Source organism: Cygnus olor, chromosome 5 (assembly GCF_009769625.2).
Source record: "Cygnus olor isolate bCygOlo1 chromosome 5, bCygOlo1.pri.v2, whole genome shotgun sequence".
NCBI lineage: Eukaryota > Metazoa > Chordata > Aves > Anseriformes > Anatidae > Cygnus > Cygnus olor.
In genome coordinates, this window is record NC_049173.1 from 37,577,199 (window position 1) to 37,596,673 (window position 19,475).

Genomic DNA, 19,475 nt, shown 5'->3' on the forward strand with positions numbered 1-19,475 from the left:
TTTCAAAAGGAGGCTAATTATTTCATCCTGCTACATGAGGAGTTGCACGTAATTTTGTCTGGACAGCTGAGTTACCTGAACCAAATAAAGCACAATTGCTTTGTTTTGAGAGAAATGCTGTGAACCTTGTTACGAGTTGATGCTAATGCTCTGGCTTTCTTTCTTTCCCAGGATGATCCTCTCACTAACCTAAACACAGCCTTTGATGTGGCTGAGAAATACCTGGATATCCCCAAGATGCTGGATGCCGAAGGTAAAGTAGAATGCAGGGGGTGTTAACTTGCTTTATCTCGACATTTCCCACTTCTTCTAGGTGGATTTGTATTGTGCAAGAATTCAGTAACATCTGAGTGCTCCCTCCATCATCACATACTAAGTGTGCAAGAAAAAAGTTACAATGGAATAATTAATCACGTTTTGCTTCCCTCTTCCTCCTGTGCCCCTCAGTTTTCTGTCTGATATGGAGATCTTAACCTGGGGTTGACTCACTAGGCAGAGATGAGTAACACCTGGCTATGTCTACAACTGACCAAAGTGTTCCCTTTCAAGACCCAGACTTAATGCTGAGATAACGTATGGTGTAGGACTGTGCTCCTTTTGCTCCAAATTTTTTTTCTGTGCTCTTTCTGACACTGCTGTTGACCTTCCTTTTGGGGATGCGATACCAGTATTATAAACTGCTTCTTCTTGACTGCTTGGAAGTCTCGGGCATGAAGATCCCTCAGTGACGGGATCTTGAGACCAAAGCAGAAATCCATGTTTTTCAGAGATGCTTTTGCCACTGACTGTGACTGCTTCCCAGAGGCCACTGGGACAGCAAGGATTACTTCTCCAAGCCTTGTCAGAACCAGCTTGGCTATAGACCAGAGACTGTAACTCTGGAGTATAAACAACAGCCTAAAATAGTTCACTGGTTCAGGGGCTGAAGCCAGCTGGTTTCAATGGTGGAAGCTGTATTTCAGGCTTGGTTTTGACAGGAGAAGCAATTAAAGGCATTTTTTAAATAAAGGAGAGAGAGGAACCAAGGGGGAAAGTTGGAAATAGGACAATTGAACCCAGTTAACCTGTATTTGGGTAACTAGGAAGTTCATGTTCATATTCTTAGGCAGTGTTTCCCATTCCCAGGGATGAGTCTCAGTTTCCCTGCACTCACTATGTTGAGGTCACAAAAAATCATGAGGTTTCTGGAGTAGATGTGAATGCTTCCTGCCATTCTGTAGGAATAAAGCCACCCCCAAAATAAGTGGATCTAGCTTCAGATCTCAGCATAGCTAACAATGATGAAGAGGGTCACTTAAAGAGCTTCTATTGCTTTTTCTTGATCAGTCTCCTCCCTTACAGACTGGGACTAATGTGCATTCCTCTACACCATTAATTCTGATCTCTGGAGGTGTTGAGTTTCTCTTGAAACTAATGAAAGGGTCTTTTGAAATTCAAATCATCATTGTGTTGAAATGGAGGACAGGGGCACAGAAAGGAAGGAAGAAAGGATCTTTTCTGAAGAACTGCATAGAAGAATTGCAGTATGGTACATCTATAAAAGCCATATCAACCTGTTGCTAGTTTGGATTGATTCTACCCATCACTCACATTAATGCTCTCAGGATGGGGAAGCGCTCCGATGTGAGACATGTTGACATATGGCTGCATTAGCCTGGCCAGACACTGGAAGCAATTTTATCATGAGGGAGGGGAACCAGAAAGGGTAATCTTGGCTTCTGAGAGAGATACATTTTCTAGACAAAGCTGGGAAGCTCTTCAGAGTTGCTATGACAAGTGTATACCCTACCAGGCCTCCTGGACAGTTGTGGTTCTCCCCTTCCTTTACTTTCCTCCCATCAGTTGGTTATGCTCTTAACGTGAGGTTTTTTTTGACAGACATTGTTGGAACTGCCCGTCCTGACGAGAAAGCCATCATGACCTATGTTTCTAGCTTCTACCACGCCTTCTCAGGAGCCCAGAAGGTATCACAGGATCCCAAGCTCCCTCCACAGAGCACACCTGGTGCCGTTGCTAATGTCCAAACCTTTTTTTCTTTCTCTCTCTCCTCTCTAGCTACGGGCATCTTTATTATGTTTTTGGTAGAGTTGGCTGTTGGTTCAAAGTGGTGCCCCAGACACAATACATGGGGCAAGGGAGCCAGGAGTCCTACTTCCCTATAGTTAGCGTTGCTGTTCCAGTGGCACTTATATATGCCGGTGCCTTGGCATGCTCATAAAGGCCAAGAAAGAGGGGAGCCTTCTCCATTTGCCTTCCAAACTGCTGCCCTGATGGCTGGGGACCTGCACTCCCTCCGTCTGGGAAATCTGAGCTACGATGCTTGGTTTCACAAAGATGGAGACCACAGATTGCTCTGCTCAGCTGCTCACTGCAGGCTGACCCCACTGGAAACAATGCAAAACAATGCTGATACTTATTCACTTTTTTTGTTTTCTTTAGAAAGATGGGGTAACAGAGCTGACTTAGTGGTTTTATGTTGGGTTCAATGAATACTCAAAGACTTATCTTTTACCTTATATATGCTGCAGGTTGCCACACCTGTGCTTCAAGGTCCAAACCTGCTGCTTTCTTGAGTCATGCCACAAATTCAGTCCCAGTTCACCTGGGTCTTACAAAGCATGTCTAATGAGTACTTCTATGGTGATATATGAACAGAGCACTGTATCATGACTGAGATGCCTGGCTTTGTTCATTTGTTTCCTTTTAACCTTTCCTCACCCACCATGCTGAAAATCAGGCAGTCGAGTCCTCGCCATGTTTGGCTTTGCCATTATCCTGTTGGTAACGGAGTCACTTAAGGAAAACGTTTTGTGGGTGAGACCTTGTAAACATCTCTGGCCAAAACCCAGCAGCATACTGGAGTGCCGTAGGAGCGTGCAGTGCTTGGTGAAGCAGAGCAGACAGCGCGTAGGAAGCGCGCTGCTTCGGAAGGCTCTGATCTCTGCAGCTCCTCAGTGTGCAGCAAGGCCTCGGGCACAGCCCTGAACACCTTCCGACAGTCCGTTTGTACCCTCCGACCACAGCTGGGAAGGTGCAGAGCCCGGATCCTCAGCTCAGGACCCTCCTGGATGCAGGGGGAGGGCGCAGGGGTGCCGCTTCGAGCCACAAGCCAACGCTGCTAGCCACCTTCTGATCCGACCTCCCAGCTCCGCATGGAAATCTGTTTGGCCTGTCCTGCTCTGCATGATGGGAAGTTTTCTCCCCCTCTCTCACGCCACCCATGACTGTTTTGTTTTATTCTATGTGCTGCTTCTTACTTTATCCTTTCAACCTCTTTTCCTTCTCTGCACAGATATTATAGGCACGCTAAGGCCGGATGAGAAGGCCATAATGACCTATGTTTCATGTTACTACCACGCCTTCTCAGGGGCGCAGAAGGTGAGACTTTACCGCTAACAACCCCCTCCCCACTCCCTGCCCTGCCCACTTGTCCTCTCCACCGAGGAAGGTTCCAGCCCCTCCGCCCGGCGCAGCGCCGAGGCTGAGCAGTCTCTGCTGCACCCCATCCACCCCATCCCTGCTGGAGAAGTGATTTAGATGTCCTTCCAAACAGCTGCTCCTTCTCTCCAGTTTTCATGTCCCAGCGGTGGAGAAAGCATTGATTAAGCAGGCATAGAAAGAGGAATGAGTGTCTGCTCTGACAGAGTCAACACCCTGTCAGTGACTTAGCAGGCATCATCCTGGCCAGGCGATGCATCTCCAGAAGTGCCGTAATCAGATCAGTCTGGCCCAGGACTTTGCATCCTGTCTCCCTTGAGCTGCCTGCCTTCTGTTCTCACTCAGCTTCTGCTAGGTCAGTCATCACTTCCTAGATTGTATCATGTCAGCTGACTACATGGTGGTAGCCTCTTTTGGAGTACTTTTGTGCTCCAGCCATGAAGTTCATCCCTACCGGGCCTTGAGCTTTCCCACACACACTCACTTCTCCATTCCTTGCTTCTCTATAGTCATTCTCCTCCCAAACCACCTGTATGTTTTATTTCTCTTTCCTCTGCTTTGCCCATTTCTGTAGCTTCAGTCCTACTTCCTCTTTACCCCAGAGTCTCTTTGCCTGGCACTGGGACATTTCTCCTCAGAGGAACCAGTCACTCACAGGCACGTTCTTTGGGCGAACTTCCTGCAAAATGGAAATTGCCCTGCAATCCTTTCAACAGAAGAAAAAGTTCCAGCCTTTCCCCCCATACCATAGCCTGTCTGGGCTGCAGCCTTTCCACGAAATCTTTGCAGATTTCAGACTATGAGCTTTGGAACAATAAAATCCAAAACTCAAGACTGGATTCTTCTCGTTATATACGGGAATTAAAATCTCCCTGTTTCCGTAACTTCTTTCTCTCACCAGGCCTTTTCTGTTTGAGACCCAGTCCATGCGTTGCCCAGCTTGAGGGGTAACTTGACTCCAGAAAGGCTCCATCTCTTTTGTGCAAAACAGTGCTGATGGTTGCAGCATTGATATAGATACCATGCTGATGCTGGCTCTCAGAGGGCAAAAACAGGCAATAGGTTCCAGGGAGCAGCTTTTTGGGTGAAGCTTTTTGTTCCCTGCTGTGTTGTGTATGAATGAGATGGTGCTATCTGCTTTCCAAGGAACTGGAAATATGTTCCACAGCAGTGCAGTAGATTTGCCCGCTTGGCATGATTTATGTAGTTAGGACTTGTCCACTGGGATCCTGCTTTGTGAATAGTTCAAAACCCCTAACACCAGGCTGCAAGCTCCATCCAGCTGATACTTGCCTCTGACGACTGTAGTCTCAGAACTCACGCCAGCCCAGCGATAAGGCCTGTTGTTTGCCAGGTGCCCCTTAGGAATTGCTCCATGCTTAACCCGAAGAAAGGGCAAACCACGAATACAAGGAGGGTAGTAGCCTGCTGCAGAAGTGGCTGTGTCCTTCTCCAGTCCCCTCCTCTTCTCTCTGCGCCCATTCCACCCTTTGGAAACCTGCTCAGCAGGTCCCATGTTCTCATCAGCAATTGAGGTGGATGCTAGATCTGCTGGGATAACTGAAAACAACCTTCTGCTGCCTCAGGGCCTGAACCAAGTAGCTGGGGCAAGAACTAGTGATGGAGCTTCTTTGTTAATAAAGCTTCAAACTGATGTGGTCTAACTGGCTTGTAGGGAAGATAAAAGATTTAATCATTAATTAAATTTTTAGTAGGCCTGATGGGCCAGCACCTCAGCGGAGAGCTGGCAGGAGGGGCCCAGTTCCTTTTTGGAGCTGCCCCAGCCATACATTAGGCAGCTGCTGAGTGACACAGATTCAAATCCCAGGGCAAGTGCAGAGTGATTGCTGAGTGCAAGCCCCAGCCCAAAGTGTCTTGTAACATATTGCTGCCTTGTGCATGGTTAGGTGACTTACTGTGATATCACTCCATTTTTCATTCAGATTTTTCATTACTGCCACCAGTCCTGAAGGGGAAGTCCCATGAGCCGCTTTCTGCTTCTTTCACTCTCTTATACTGAGCCTTTGAAGGTACAGGGTCCCCAGCCTGACGTGTGTGTAGATGGCTGCTTTTTCTTTATGCCATTTTGTTATATATATTTAAGTATATATATGTAGGTATACTTGCTTTGGTTGGTTTGCTTGTTTTCTAACTGCTTCTGACTTTCACACTAAATGCATGATTGTTTACTACTGGTTGGCTTAATATTTTGTAAACCTTATTTCTGGGGTGAAAATTTCTAACTAACTTTTTGCTATTTCATTAAAATATTGTGTTTGGCATACAGTATTCTAGGGTGGTCCTCTGAGGCCAGAGGGCAGCAACAGGCAGGCACCCTCCCTACGTAGCACGCTGGGGGAATGCCTTCCTTTGTCATCGCCCTCACCGAAGAGACCTGGATCCAAGAGCTAGAGACACAACTCCACTTCCATCCTAAGCAGTCCAAGTCAGGGTTGAGAATTAGAGAAAAGACAGTAGGCAGAGAAATTACTGCTACTTCTGCTATTCTTTGGCTAATCAGGTTTCCATTTTGAGCCCACCAAACAGGACATAGATATCTAACAGCACTGCAGTATCAAGCAGAATACCCTAGTCTCACCCTCCCTCCATGATCTTTGATGACAGTAAGTAGTATAATGTGTTAGTGCCGTGCTGTACCAAAGCTGATCAGCTCACACAAGTCCTCAGAGAATCCAGCTATGTAGATTTCAGACCCCAGGATGGTGCATCTGGCTTATCAGGGCTGCTCCATGCCTTGTGGGCATCCTGGCTTGTTTGGACCCAGCCTGAGCATCCCAAGTGCATCATTGCCTTAAGCAGTATGGGGAAGACAAAATGGCTTTTTCCACTCCATTAATGAAGATGTAGGGGGAGCTGCCTTGGTCTCGTGTAAACACTTTCATGTGCAACTCTTCTTTTACCTGAAAGCGTTTCACTGAGGTGGTCATCTCTGCAGAACTGCTCACAAGTAGCAGTGCGGGGTGTATTTGTGGAGGTCACCTGAAAATGCTGGGATCCTTTTGTCCTACCGCGCTCAGAGGAAGTCAGTGTAACACGTTGCTCATGACATGAGTGGTCACAGTGGCCACAGAGCCTTTCCTGCTGCTGCTTACTTACACAGAGCAGGCACTTGCATAGAGCACCCTTACACGGAGCAGTCTGGAGTAGGCAAGAACCACGGAGCAGCAAGTACTGGTACAGGGGAGGAAGAAGATTGGCCTCTGCATGTCAACCGTTAAGATAACACAAATAATGCCGTAATTGCTGACATTCAGAGGGCTCTTGTGTTTGGACAGATGTTCAACACATATATACACACGCAGACCTGGGCAGCTGGAGGAAATCTATCGTCAGATAGATGTAAATATGCCTGTGCAAAATGGGGTCCTTCCTGCACAGCTGGCTGCTGCTGCAGTGAGCTCCAGGGGTAAAAAAGCAAAGAAGGAGAGTTAAGAGTGTGCAGGGAGCTCCTCTCCTGGGAAGACTGATACAAACATTTGGCACCGCCAGTTCCTGCAGCCAGTAGGCACATCGTGGTAGGGCTCTGGCACTGGCTTTTCAACAGACCATTCAGTCTCGTGCCTATGAAGTTTTCTCTGGATATCAAAAAGCACTCCATTAAAGTAAAAACTTCTGTTAAAAACAGATCAAAGTACAAGTTTTCTTAAATGCAATCATCATTTACATTTTTTATTTTTTTTTTAAGTGAAATGACTTTTTCCTGTATGGTTTCATCTGATGTGTTTCTAATTAGTTAATATCTGTGCATCTGCTAGCTGGCCCACTTTAATGAAGGGACAGATCACTGAATATACATTTTTAGAGGTTCTTACAAATAACTAAGATCATCATGTCCCCTGAGACCTTCACAATCCATATGTCACTGTACAGCCTGTGACTTTATTGCTGTTCTTGCTGCCTCACGTCAGCTGCAAAATTCAGAGGATTTTTCTCAAATGGCCTTGAATAAACAGATAATGAAAGGCCTTTTAAAAATAGAAAGAGGTTGAAACTTGCCAGCTATAAGCTTGGCAAAACTTCTTTTGTCATCAGTCCCACACAGAGTCTTAAGGCAGGGCACAGTGCTGATGACTGCTCTGTTGTAGCGCTGGCACGTGCCCTCCTCTTCATCTCCAGTTGGCCTCTGCGAGTGAGGAAGCGAGTGAGGAGAACTCCTCCACAGGGGTCCTACGGGGAGCTCCAGCACCTACCCTAGGCACCAGGGTGATAACTGTGCTGTGGTAAGAGGATGCTGAGCAATCTCTAGGCACCTATCACAGGGCCACGTCCTCCAAGGCTTTATGGCCTTGCACCTACCACTGTAATAATAAAGGGAGCTGTGCAGATCCATGGATACATGCTGTACAAGGACCAGCCTGCTGTATGTTTGCTGTGCCAAACACTTTCATGGCACTTCAGGGCAGACTGTTTGCTCTTGAGCTCATAGCTGGGATTTTTCTGAGCATTGTTCTGTTCCAACTTCATGTTTTAACATGTCCAGCTCCCTGCAGAGAGCCAGGTTTTGGTCCCATAATGGGAAAAAAAAAAAAAAAAAAGGAAACTAAATAGTAACAACAGGCTCTTTTTTGTGAGATTTGCTTTGGGAGAGTAAGCAGAATGATTATCCAGAAAGGGGGAAAAATCCTCTTCTCAACTGGATCATGCAAACCTGAATACATGGTAGGTGTCATGCAGCAAGATGCTGGGAGATGTGGCCCTGTGATGGATGCCAGAAATACAGGGAGTGCTGGAAGACATCTGCTGGGCTGAAATAAAGCTCAAGGGCGTCTGCTACTTTATCTTCAAAACAATACTAGAAAATTTCCAAAGTCCAACATATGCATTCACCTGATCTAGTGAAAGGTGTCCGTGCCCATGGCAATGGGGTTGGACTAGATAAGCTTTAAAGGTGCCTTCCAACCCAAGCCATTCTGTGATTCTGTGCAGATTAACTGTGTTTAGGTGATGTGTTCCTTAGGTAAAAGCATGTAGAGAGGCTCATTGGTTTGACACCACTCAGTTCCTGGTGTTGGAGCTCTGAATGATGTTGAGGAGAGTGAAGCTGGTGACAGAAGCTCCCTGCCTTTGTAAAGTGGCATCAGGGGTCCTTCTGTAGGAAGCAAACAACAGGGCCCTCTTGTAGGAGCAGCTTCAGAAATGGCAGAGAAATGTCTTCATCTCACAACACACAGGGCTGGGGTCAGCTGAACTCAGAATCCCTGAAAGAACATAGTCACCTGAGAAGGGAAAGAAAAATGTTACAGAAGGTCAGATGGAAAGCAAAGAGGTCAGGACAGATATTTTTGAAGCACAGTCAGGCTGCAAGAGCCAAGGTTAGGAGACTTTACCCACAGGTATGTAGCAGGAAGCTAAGCTGCAAGCTTTGGCTTATATTTTTTTCACACTTTTCCCCCTCTCCTGTTTTTCTTCTCTTTGGCAGGCGGAGACAGCAGCAAATCGTATCTGCAAGGTGCTGGCAGTCAACCAAGAGAATGAACAGCTCATGGAAGACTACGAAAAACTGGCCAGTGATGTAGGTGTCCATGGTGCTGTTGGTTTCTGGGTGGTGTTGTGTAGAAAGGAATTGCATTTATCCCTGATAGTTAATCCTAGGGAGTGCTATTGGCCCGTGTTTTCCTAGAAATTTATTTTCTTTTCCCTTCGAGATTGAGGAAAATGAAAGGTTGAATTATATCTTAAAGAAGAGAAAAATCTGCTTTAAAAAGGAATTTTCCCATGGAGCAGTTTTGAGTTTCTCAGTTTATCAGGAGCAGCCACAGAAATACTAAAAAATTAAAGTAAAAATCAAACTGTCTTGACTTGCTCAGGACTGTACAATGTCATAATATCTTTCATACATATTGCATGCCAATATACTGCAGAAGTCAGGAATTGGATCAGAGAGAATGGAAGTTAGAGATAACTGAGGAAAGAAATATGCCTTTGCTGATAGTTGGGAAGAATCTGTGTACAACACAAGCTGGAGGCTGCGTTGGTTAACTGAGAAGCCTGACAGATGTGAAACTCCAGAAGTGACCAAATGTGGACTGGAGTATGTTTATGGAAGATAAGTAGGGAAGGGAAGATGGGGAGAACAAAAGGTCAAACATCGCCAATGAGCCTGGTTTCAGCCTGTTTAAAAAGCATATGACACTACTTCACTCACGCTACAGACTGCCCATTGCATTAGCACCTTGCCAGCTCCCTCACATTGGCTTGTGAAGGAGGTCAATTCAAAGAGCAATGCTGACTTTTAAGAAGCTAGAGAGAAAAAAGCATGGCTTTTCTCCTGGAACTGGAGGCAACAGCTTGTTTTCTCCTGTCAGATTCTTCTGGAGCTAATATGGCTGACAGCATCCATTAGTTGTGCAGCAGTCCAGCAAAATTCTAGGGTTCATTTAGTGCAGTCTGAGGATGTAGTTTGCTCCTGATTATGTGAAATATATGACTTAAGCATGCTATACTAGCAGTGCTGCAACAAGCAGTACTACACAGTGTGGTAGGGAATGGGCTGCTCATAAGAAAAAAAATCATACTCCCAAAAAGCTAGCAAGGTTTTCCTTACCAGCCCTGCTGTTGGCAGAACCTTTCTGACAGCAAGCGTAAAAGTAAGTGGTCCCTAATGAGATCAGACCAACAGCTGTAGTTTTAACACAATTTCAATTCAAGGCTTCTTGTTGTTCTTCTCAGCTGCTGGAGTGGATCCGTCGCACCATCCCCTGGCTGGAGAACCGGGCACCAGAGAACACCATGCAAGCCATGCAGCAGAAACTGGAGGACTTCCGGGACTACCGCCGCTTGCACAAGCCCCCCAAAGTCCAAGAGAAGTGCCAACTTGAGATCAATTTCAACACCTTGCAGACCAAGCTACGGCTCAGCAACAGGCCAGCCTTCATGCCTTCAGAAGGGAAAATGGTCTCGGTGAGTGGGGGCAATTGAGCATATATATTCTCCAGCTGTGTCCAAAAAAATGGAACTGGGCCGAGCAATGCCAGCCTCTGGAGTGAGCTGTTCTGTGGCAGAAACCCTACAGAATGTAGTTCAGTGAGTCCTTAATAAGAGAGGAACAAGGAATCACTGCTCCTCTGTACCTAAACCAGACTCTGAGGCTTTTCACAAGTTGCATGTCTTTATGAGGAGATGTCTGGGTGTCTCTCATTCTTTCTAATTCAGAAATAATTGGATTTTGTTATATTTTCATGTGAGGAAGTGTATAGAGAGGGTTTCGTGTGCAGACTGATTTATATTCTTGACACTGCTAGGCCTGCTTATCTTAAGTCCGGCACTTTGTCTTCCTGACCTGTCTGCACAACCTTCTGAGATTAAAAGCACACACACCCACTCTCTCCAACCAGTTTGAGCCATGTAGCCCTCTGGGATTAATGCTGAAGTACATCTTCTCCCCCATCTTCTGACCTCCCTTTTCTTCCTGTGCTCCTGTCTCTAGGATATAAACAATGCCTGGGGTGGCCTAGAGCAGGCTGAGAAGGGCTATGAGGAGTGGTTGTTGAATGAGATCCGGAGGCTAGAGAGGCTGGATCACCTGGCAGAGAAGTTCCGGCAGAAGGCATCTATTCACGAGTCCTGGACAGATGGTAAATGCCAACCTATGTGCTTCCTATTGCTGTCAGTTATGTAGAGGGGAAAAGATGGGTATTACGTGGGTTCTCTATGAGATTTTTTTCTCCAGAGTGCTAGGCTCATTTCTTACTTTATTAGAAAAAAAATCACAAAAATCACCTCTGTTCTGCACTGGCATTCCCTAACCGTGCCAAGGGAGATTTTTGGACTGAACAGAGCTACAGAGCAGAGCAAAGGTTACTGTAAAGTAAATACCACAGTTGGCATTTACAGGAACAGCACAGTGAGATGAGTCCAGTATAAACTGTGACTGCAACGGCTTGAGCTGCACTGCCTGCCCATGTCTGTTGCTAATGGCAAACTCACTCGTTTGAAAGTGAGAATCGTGCATCTCTAGGCAAGCATGCATGAGGGCAAGCCTCGGGCAGGGTGTCTGGAGTGGGGCAGGTGCCCCAGCAAAGGCCCCAGGGTTGTCTGGGTGCCCGGGAGCTGGCTTCATGGGGTCCTGTCCTTCATTCTCTTGTCCTTTGGCTCCCTCCTCAGGTAAGGAAGCAATGCTGCAGCAGAAGGATTACGAAACCGCTACCCTCTCGGAGATCAAGGCCCTGCTGAAGAAACACGAGGCCTTTGAGAGCGACCTGGCTGCGCACCAGGACCGCGTGGAACAGATTGCTGCTATTGCACAAGAGCTCAAGTACGGCACCGCAACACACATCTGATCCCTGGGGCCAGGGAGACTTGATCGGCTTTGCCCTCTGCCCTCTGGAGAGCCATGAATCCATCCCCATACAAAAATGCTGGGAAGTCCTAGTGTTTCCAAACAGTATCTAGGATACTGTTCTCCAGTATCTAGACATACCAGAAAAGCAGGCCAGAAAATGGTTGAGTCGTCGGTGCCGATGAGGGGGAGGCAGAATTACATTCTCAAGCCAAGTTTCCATCCTCTTCCAGCTTGTTATACTGCCGTGAACCCTTTCCTAAAGAGCCTGACCTGCCTCTGGCCCCTGTTAGGTTGCAGCGTTGTAAACACTGTCCTACTTTTCCAGGAACAGAAGGAAACAGCGAGGATAGCAGGCACTCCAGAGACTCCCAGTTTGCTCTGTTTTATCAAAAAAAGGCCTTACTGCTGAGGAAAAAAGTCTGCTGATTGTTTCAGCCCATGGTGGTCTCTATTGCCACTGCAAGCACTTTGCCCCAGGAATAATGCACTGCATGCACTCCAGTTGGGACTTGCACCAGGGACTCTTACAGCAGCTCATTTTCCTCTGGGCTTCCCCCGGCTTAGAAACCTTCACCCCCAGTCCTTTTCCTGGATTGAGGCGTGACACAGGTTACTAGGTGAAACAGGGTCCCATCAGAGTGTGAGGTTGATCGCCAGGGAGAGCTTGCCTCTGTAGCACGGAGAGAGATTTTGAAGCCCTGCATGTTCCTTGGCAAAAACAGTCTGAACAATTTGGCTTTGACTTTGTTTCCCATTGTTAAAATATTATATATCACACTAGCCTATTTCAAGTTAGACAGTATCTGGGCTAGATCATCTCTCTTGGGCTGAATGACTGTTTTTCCCTTAAAATCAGGATTATGGATCAAGATCGTTACCTCCTTTACCAGCAAAGATTTACAGAAGTGCTCACTTGACCACTGGAGGATTGACCTTGGAACAGGAGGAGGGTTCAAGGCAATCCTCCATGTCAGTAAGATTAAAACTGAGGCTGGTTAGTCAGCAAGCATTAGCTGACCTGCCACTTCCAAAGCAAATGCTACATGCCAGACGAAACGGCTGCGGCTCTAATAGCGACAGGGAAAACTGGGCCCTAAGCTGGCGGACAGCTGATTTCTTCCAAAGTGTGAGAACAGAAGGCTCTGCCATCCTTCCAAAAGCCATCCCCATCTTGCAAAGGTGCTGTGCCCAGAAAAAAAGATGGCTGAGTTCTTCCCTCATCCAGAGATACACTGCCAGGGAGATTGAGAGGATGTGAAGGAAGCCCCTGTGGCTGCCCATGCACAGGCACACTTCACTCCCCAGCACCAGTGGTCCAGCCTGGGTGCGTTACAAGCAAGGCTTTCAGAAGCAGTTCTTTCAGCTGCAGTGCTGGCTGTGCAGCAAAGTAGATCAAGGAACTGATCTGGATTAAAAACCCAGCAAAGAAAAAGTTATTTTTAGCCGAAGGCAGTTTCATGACTAGTTTTCCACAAGACTCCACCAACAGTTGAGCCCACACACCTCAGGAGGGGCAATACAATGGTGGGAAGAAATGAAGTAGGAGGAAACTGTTTAAACCTGCTTTACTGCATAAGAGAAATGCTCATCAGATTGCCCAGGGTCATTCAGTAGCTCAGCAGTTATTCCACCTTCTCTTTTATGGGTGACACTTCCCAGTTTGGCTGGTCTCCCTCTGCCTGCAAGCTTCTCCCTCTTTGATCATGTGCAGAACCAAGAGCACAAAGTAATACAAGACCACAGCCCTCAGCCTACCCCCATGTTCTCCTTTCCCCAGCCATACTCTTACCAGCCCTTCTTCCAGGAGTGCCAAGCTACAGACACCCCAGCAAAGCACTCTGCTATGAGGCATACCAGAGAGAAACCTACACTGTAATTCTGGGATTGTCCTAAATAAATGAATGGGTTGTGTATTTCAACTGTTGCTGAAGGTTGCCACCTCTCCTATGCAACTGTTAGAACATTGTACGTAGGTTCTTGGCAATCATAATCTTTGCTGCCCATTCTACTGATGTACAAGATGCACGTAGTTAGCCTGCTCGATTTCTTGAGCAGAATACAGGGGTATACTGCTGCTTTTAATCTGCTTAATCCCAGCCTGAGTAAAAATCTCTACTCCCTTTCCCTACTGCCAGGTTATCCCCATCAAGCAGCCAGAACCGATGTTTGTTACCGCCTTGGGTGGGGGTTGTTTTTCTTCCTGTTGCATGATGTTTGATGTGCCAGTGTCTCCAAAGCTAGATACTGCTGTCTTCCTGGCATGCTTTACTTGCAGAGGGCCATGAGCCCTTTGTTTGCATCTGTCCTTAAGGCTGATAAAGTTTTCTCTTTCTTCTCCAAAAGGTCTTAATTTGCTATTTTGTCCTTTTTCCCCACCCCTCACAGTGAGCTGGACTATTACGATTCTCCAAGTGTCAATGCCAGGTGCCAGAAGATCTGCGATCAGTGGGATAATCTGGGTGCCCTAACCCAGAAACGTAGAGAAGCTTTGGAGGTGAGACATGTTGCCAATTGGGATTACACGGGTAGGTCATTTGTGGGAAGCAAGCTGCAGTGGGTGTGAACAGCCAATTTCTCCTGAAACATCCCAGACTGTAAACCAGGGCTACATTTCCGTATACTTAGGCAGCTTCTCTACTTCCAGCCCAGTTACGGTGCCATTTGTTTGCTCAGGCTATTGATTAGTTTCTACTTTCCTGTGTTCTGTAATTTTATTCTGCTTGAAAAGACTGTCCTTGTTTGTTTAATTTCAATGGACCTCATATTTTTCCCTCAGAGAGAGGAAGAAATCCGTCTTGTGTATAATCTTAACAGCAGAGAGACCTTTACTGTAGCACTCTCCTGGGAGCACCAAGGAGGTCTGAAAGCTCAGAGAATCACGTATCTGTGTGATTATTCTTCTCTAACCATCTGTCCTCATTTTCTTTCTTTTTTTGTTGTGCACGCTCAGAGGACAGAGAAGCTACTGGAAACAATTGACCAGTTGTACCTGGAATATGCCAAACGAGCTGCCCCTTTCAATAACTGGATGGAAGGGGCCATGGAGGACCTGCAGGACACGTTCATCGTTCCACAACCATTGAGGAGATCAGGTACGGAGCAGTCATTTCCCCAGCCAGGCTGGGACAGAGGGAAATCAGGAATCTCCTGGATTCCTAACGGTGCTGAATTTGTAGGTCATGTTTTGGAGATGCTGCTCTAGTGAGTCAGCCTTAGCAAGAGAAACAAAAGGGACTATGTTTTCCCTTGATTTCTTAATTAAAAAAAAAAAAACTATTTGAATAGATATGAGACAAGTTCACACCATCCTAGCTGAGTACAAAGAACCGAAAGTGAGTTTTTCATTGTGACTCCAGTCTTAGTAACGAGAGCTTGAAAGCTGAGAGGATCTTTTAGGGTCCTGTGTTTGTTTGTTTGTATGTTTGTTTATTGGTTTGTTTGTTTGTTTGTTTTTTAATCCAAATGAAGAAAGCTTAGTGCTGCTCTCAGATTCTGTGGGTCAGTTGTCTCATGTTCAGGCCATTTGGTCCTATGTGATGTGGCATGAAGGCAACAGTTGAGCTGCCAGCAGGGTTTCAGTGCTAAGCAAAGGAAAAATCAGGATTCTCTACTTTGTTAGTGGATTGCCATTTGAAGCCAAAGACTTTTTACCTCCTGAAGACAACAGGGACAGTATCTCAGTTTTCCCCCTTTTGAAAGGCTGTAATGAAATGAACTTGAGGAGCTTGAGGTATCTATAGGTAATTTTCAGACCTTTGGGAGCAGGAATTACCTTTCTCTGGATTCCAGAGGGGACTATTTCTTCTGCTTGATGGGTTCATGAAAAGAATCCTGGAACTCATTTGGATTCAGCTGGCTGAGATGAGGAGCCAGGATATTCTTGCTCCTACCAGCAGCTGCACTACTGCCACAATTTCCTCCTGACATTGTTCTCTCTCAGGACCTGTTCAGTTTGTCAAAACTGACGAGTTTGTTGCAAGAATGGTTGACAGCAGCATGGCCATCAGTGAGGCAGTGAATTGGAGGCCAACAGGGAACACAAGGCAGCCAGGGTGTCAGAGAGGCAGTGAAATAGCCCAAACCAGGCTTGAGCTCTGTTACTGAACTGCAACTTGCTACTTCCACCCCTCCCTTCTGAACAAAGGGGTTCATTAAGTCTTTCATAATGCAGAACAAATCTGAACAGCATTTAAACATTTCCATCATCTCTTTGTGACTGCAGAATGTTTCCCAGCTCCCCCAGACTTGCATTACATTTCTGTGGCCACTGCAGCAGCTGCAAAGTAATGAGTCACCATATAAGAAAGCAATTCTACAAAACTAGTTACAGTGTGTGTGTTGTAAGAAAGTGGTCAGTCATGAGGTTTACTTTCATTCCCTCTTCTGTCCACGCTGTTCCTTTCATTATCCCTGCACACGCCTCTCTGTCTCCCATTTGTTTTGCTGCTTCTTCCCCTGTGTTTGCTTCCCTAGTCTCGATCTTCCAGGCTTCTGGGATGAAGTATTTTAAAGGCCTGTAGAAGCAGTGGGAAATGAGCCAGGACCAACTGGCTTGTCAGCTGTCCACAAGCTACCAGCAAGTGTGCCCCTACCATCGGTCCTCGGATCACAGTCCGGGCACCACAGCAAGATGGGCAACAGAAAGGGCCTGTTGTGTTCAGGGAGAGGGAGCTGTTTTCAGCAACAGAAGCTTATGTTGCCTGTGCAGGTTTGCTGTGGGCTGGAAGACCTTCACCTGTTTCTAACTTACACTGATCAGACTGGATCTGACTTTATTATTCATCTGAAATCATCTTTGATGTAGAACTAGTACATACCTAGTGGGCGAAGAAAAATGTGGTGCATTTAGACAAGTACTCCAGTGTTCTTCCCAAAGGGGGCTGAGAGCCACTCACAGAGCAATAATGGAGAAACAGTTCCATTAAATTACGAGGCAGAATTGTTCCATCATGTTTTGGGATGTTTCTGTCCCTGGCAACATGGGACAGAAACAAAGAGAGGGAAAATGAGAGTTCATTTCATTTAACTACTTAAAACAGCCTGTTTAGTTATGCTGGGAGGTGCTGAAATGTGTTAGAGTAGCCTATTTTATCCTGGGAAAATGTAAGCTTTTACAGTCAGTTCTGCGGGGATATATTTGCTGAAGAGGCTACTCAGTGACTAACGCTCTTCTTTGCTGCTGCCTTCCTTCCACAGGGATTGACCACAGCCCACGAACAGTTCAAAGCCACTTTGCCAGATGCCGACAAAGAGCGACAGGCCATCCTGGGAATCCACAATGAAGTCTCAAAGATTGTCCAGACATACCACGTCAACATGGCAGGAACGAATCCGTACACTACAATCACCCCACAGGAGATCAATGGCAAATGGGAACATGTGAGTTCTTTACAACCTTGCAGTCAGTGTGAGGGAGGCTGCTGCTCAGTCACTGGGACCCCAGGAAGGGAATTATTTAATCTGAGTTATCCTCTATGTTTACTGCTGAGCTCCTGCACATTTGCCATTTGCTTTCGGCTCAAATGCCATATGCTTGGAATCGGAAGACATCTTAAAATATATGCCTAAGAGTGTCATCGCTTTTTCATTCCTTTTTTTTTTTTTAACAAGAGATGCTAAATTAAGAACTTTGAGATTTTAAGCCCTCATTTGACCTGAAAAGCAAGTAAGTATGTCATTGGGAGTCAATATCCTTCTCCTACCATTCAAGCCTTTCGGATGTTCAGTCTCCACAGACAAGGAGCCATCCAACGCTGTAATGCTAAAAGAGCAGATAATCTTAATATACAAGTTTACACTGGTGGTTCTTACACCAAATCAATGATATCTGCAGCTACTACGATTCAGCCTGCATCAGGCACCAAAACCCCAGATAGTGGATGAAAGCTTCTTTTTATGGCCTGAGATGAATTCCAGTCCTGCAGTGAATAGGATTCACATTCCATGAGCCTCCCTGCCAAGGCCTAAAATTTATGACTACTTTTTTGAGTACAAACACACCTCATCCTGGCGTTACAAGCCTTTTGCAACGCCACTCACAGTGGGTCTCTGTACTTTCGCTGTCTCCAAATCCTAACCCTAGAGAGAGCCAGGTCCAACAAGCACCCCACCTGGGCTCCCCCCAGAAATGTCCTGGATTAATGCTTCTGGCAGCCCCTCACCATCTTTTGGAAGCCCCTTCACAACCCCACTCACACTGGGGTTCTGTCATTTCTCTCTCTCCAAACCTTACCTTCCTTGCATCATTGCTACAGTTATTATTCACTTAGCTTGCATGTATTAAATGCACGCTTTTCACTCTTTGCTCTAGGTGAGGCAGCTGTTCCTAGAAGGGATCAAGCGCTGATGAAGACACACGCTCGCCAGCAGCAAAATGAACGACTTCGTAAGCAGTTTGGTGCACAGGCCCATGTCATTGGACCCCTGGATCCAGACCAAGATGGAGGGATTGCTTTCCTCATTTTCAGTCTGTTTGTGTCTGTGATTTTCTCTGGTTGCTTTTTTTTTTTTTTTTGAGTACTGTTTTGGTCATTCTTCCTTTGAGAATTACAGCCGGAGAAACTTTCATAGAAAATATGAGAATACAAGATGGATACCGATTACTTGAAGTGCTTTTACTTTCCTTCCCCTAACTCTTCAGTAATGTGATAAAAATACATTACTTAAAATGGGGAACAGTGGTATTTGATAGAGTCAAATATATGTGAAGCAGGGGAAAGGACCCTACATCAAAACCTATTTTCCATAACTGCTTTCACTGCAATTGCACACATCTGGTACACATGAGAAAATAGATACAACTAGCAGTCAAACATCGCAGAAGAGAAACATTTTTAATGGAAAGTCTTCTCTTCTTTAGTAAGATTTGAAGTAAAATTGGAGTTGATGAGATGAAAAACAGGAAGCTGTTACTGATGGTAGGAGATGTAAAGAGAGAGCCACTTACGACATTTCTTTATGAAGGGACTAATAGTGGAGGACAGCACATCAGGAAAAGATCTTCTTGCTACATTACTATGCTTATGGAATGCAGTTTCCTGTTTTTTGCATCTTATATTAGACACATTTAATGTGACACACCCCACTTGGAAAATGTCAAGGCGCTGCTGAAAGGTTTGCTGACACTGTCTCAGCTCATCTAAAGTAACTGCTCTCTGAGATTTTTTTCTCTGATCCAGTCATCCATGCAAGTATGAAATAGCTGCATTAAATTGTCAGCCATGTTTAAGGCTTTTCCTTCTAATGGATGTAACTCCTTTCCCCTTTGTTAATTTAATGCAGGAGATTGGCCGCATTTCAATAGAGATGCATGGGACCCTGGAGGACCAGCTCAACCACTTGCGGCAGTATGAGAAGAGCATTGTGAAATTACAAACCAAAGATTGACCAGTTGGAAGGAGACCACCAACAGATCCAGGAGGGCGCTTATCTTTGACAACAAGCACACCAACTACACCATGGAGGTAAATGTTTTGCAAAGCCTTTTCCTGCTGGAGTGTAGTGCCAGCAGATCAGACAGCCTGATCTGTTGTGGCCAGTTAGCACCAGCCACGTCCTGCTCAGGCAATATTGTGGTTCTCAGCAAAGTGGAGAGCTTGACAGTATGGCCAAGCACGCACAACATGTTAATAAATTTCTTTTCAGCCTTGCTGTACTTCATACCAACCTGGGTCCCTGTTCTTTCCAAATGCAGACAATAGAAATAACCTAAATGAGATATCAACAGTATTGCTTG

General features: G+C 45.9%; 1 protein-coding gene across 1 annotated transcript in view; it reads left to right on the plus strand.

The window, feature by feature from the left end:
• ACTN1 (actinin alpha 1) overlaps positions 1-19,475 on the plus strand; it is an 87,391-nt gene that overhangs the window by 60,055 nt on the left and 7,861 nt on the right. Inside the window, 16 exon segments of the mRNA XM_040559501.1 lie at positions 172-253; positions 1,879-2,004; positions 3,293-3,378; positions 8,879-8,971; positions 10,129-10,359; positions 10,886-11,033; positions 11,563-11,713; positions 14,126-14,234; positions 14,691-14,811; positions 15,451-15,470; positions 16,937-17,141; positions 18,060-18,160; positions 18,162-18,206; positions 19,022-19,105; positions 19,107-19,160; positions 19,162-19,203. Coding sequence (XP_040415435.1) covers positions 172-253; positions 1,879-2,004; positions 3,293-3,378; positions 8,879-8,971; positions 10,129-10,359; positions 10,886-11,033; positions 11,563-11,713; positions 14,126-14,234; positions 14,691-14,811; positions 15,451-15,470; positions 16,937-17,141; positions 18,060-18,160; positions 18,162-18,206; positions 19,022-19,105; positions 19,107-19,160; positions 19,162-19,203 — 1,698 coding nt within the window.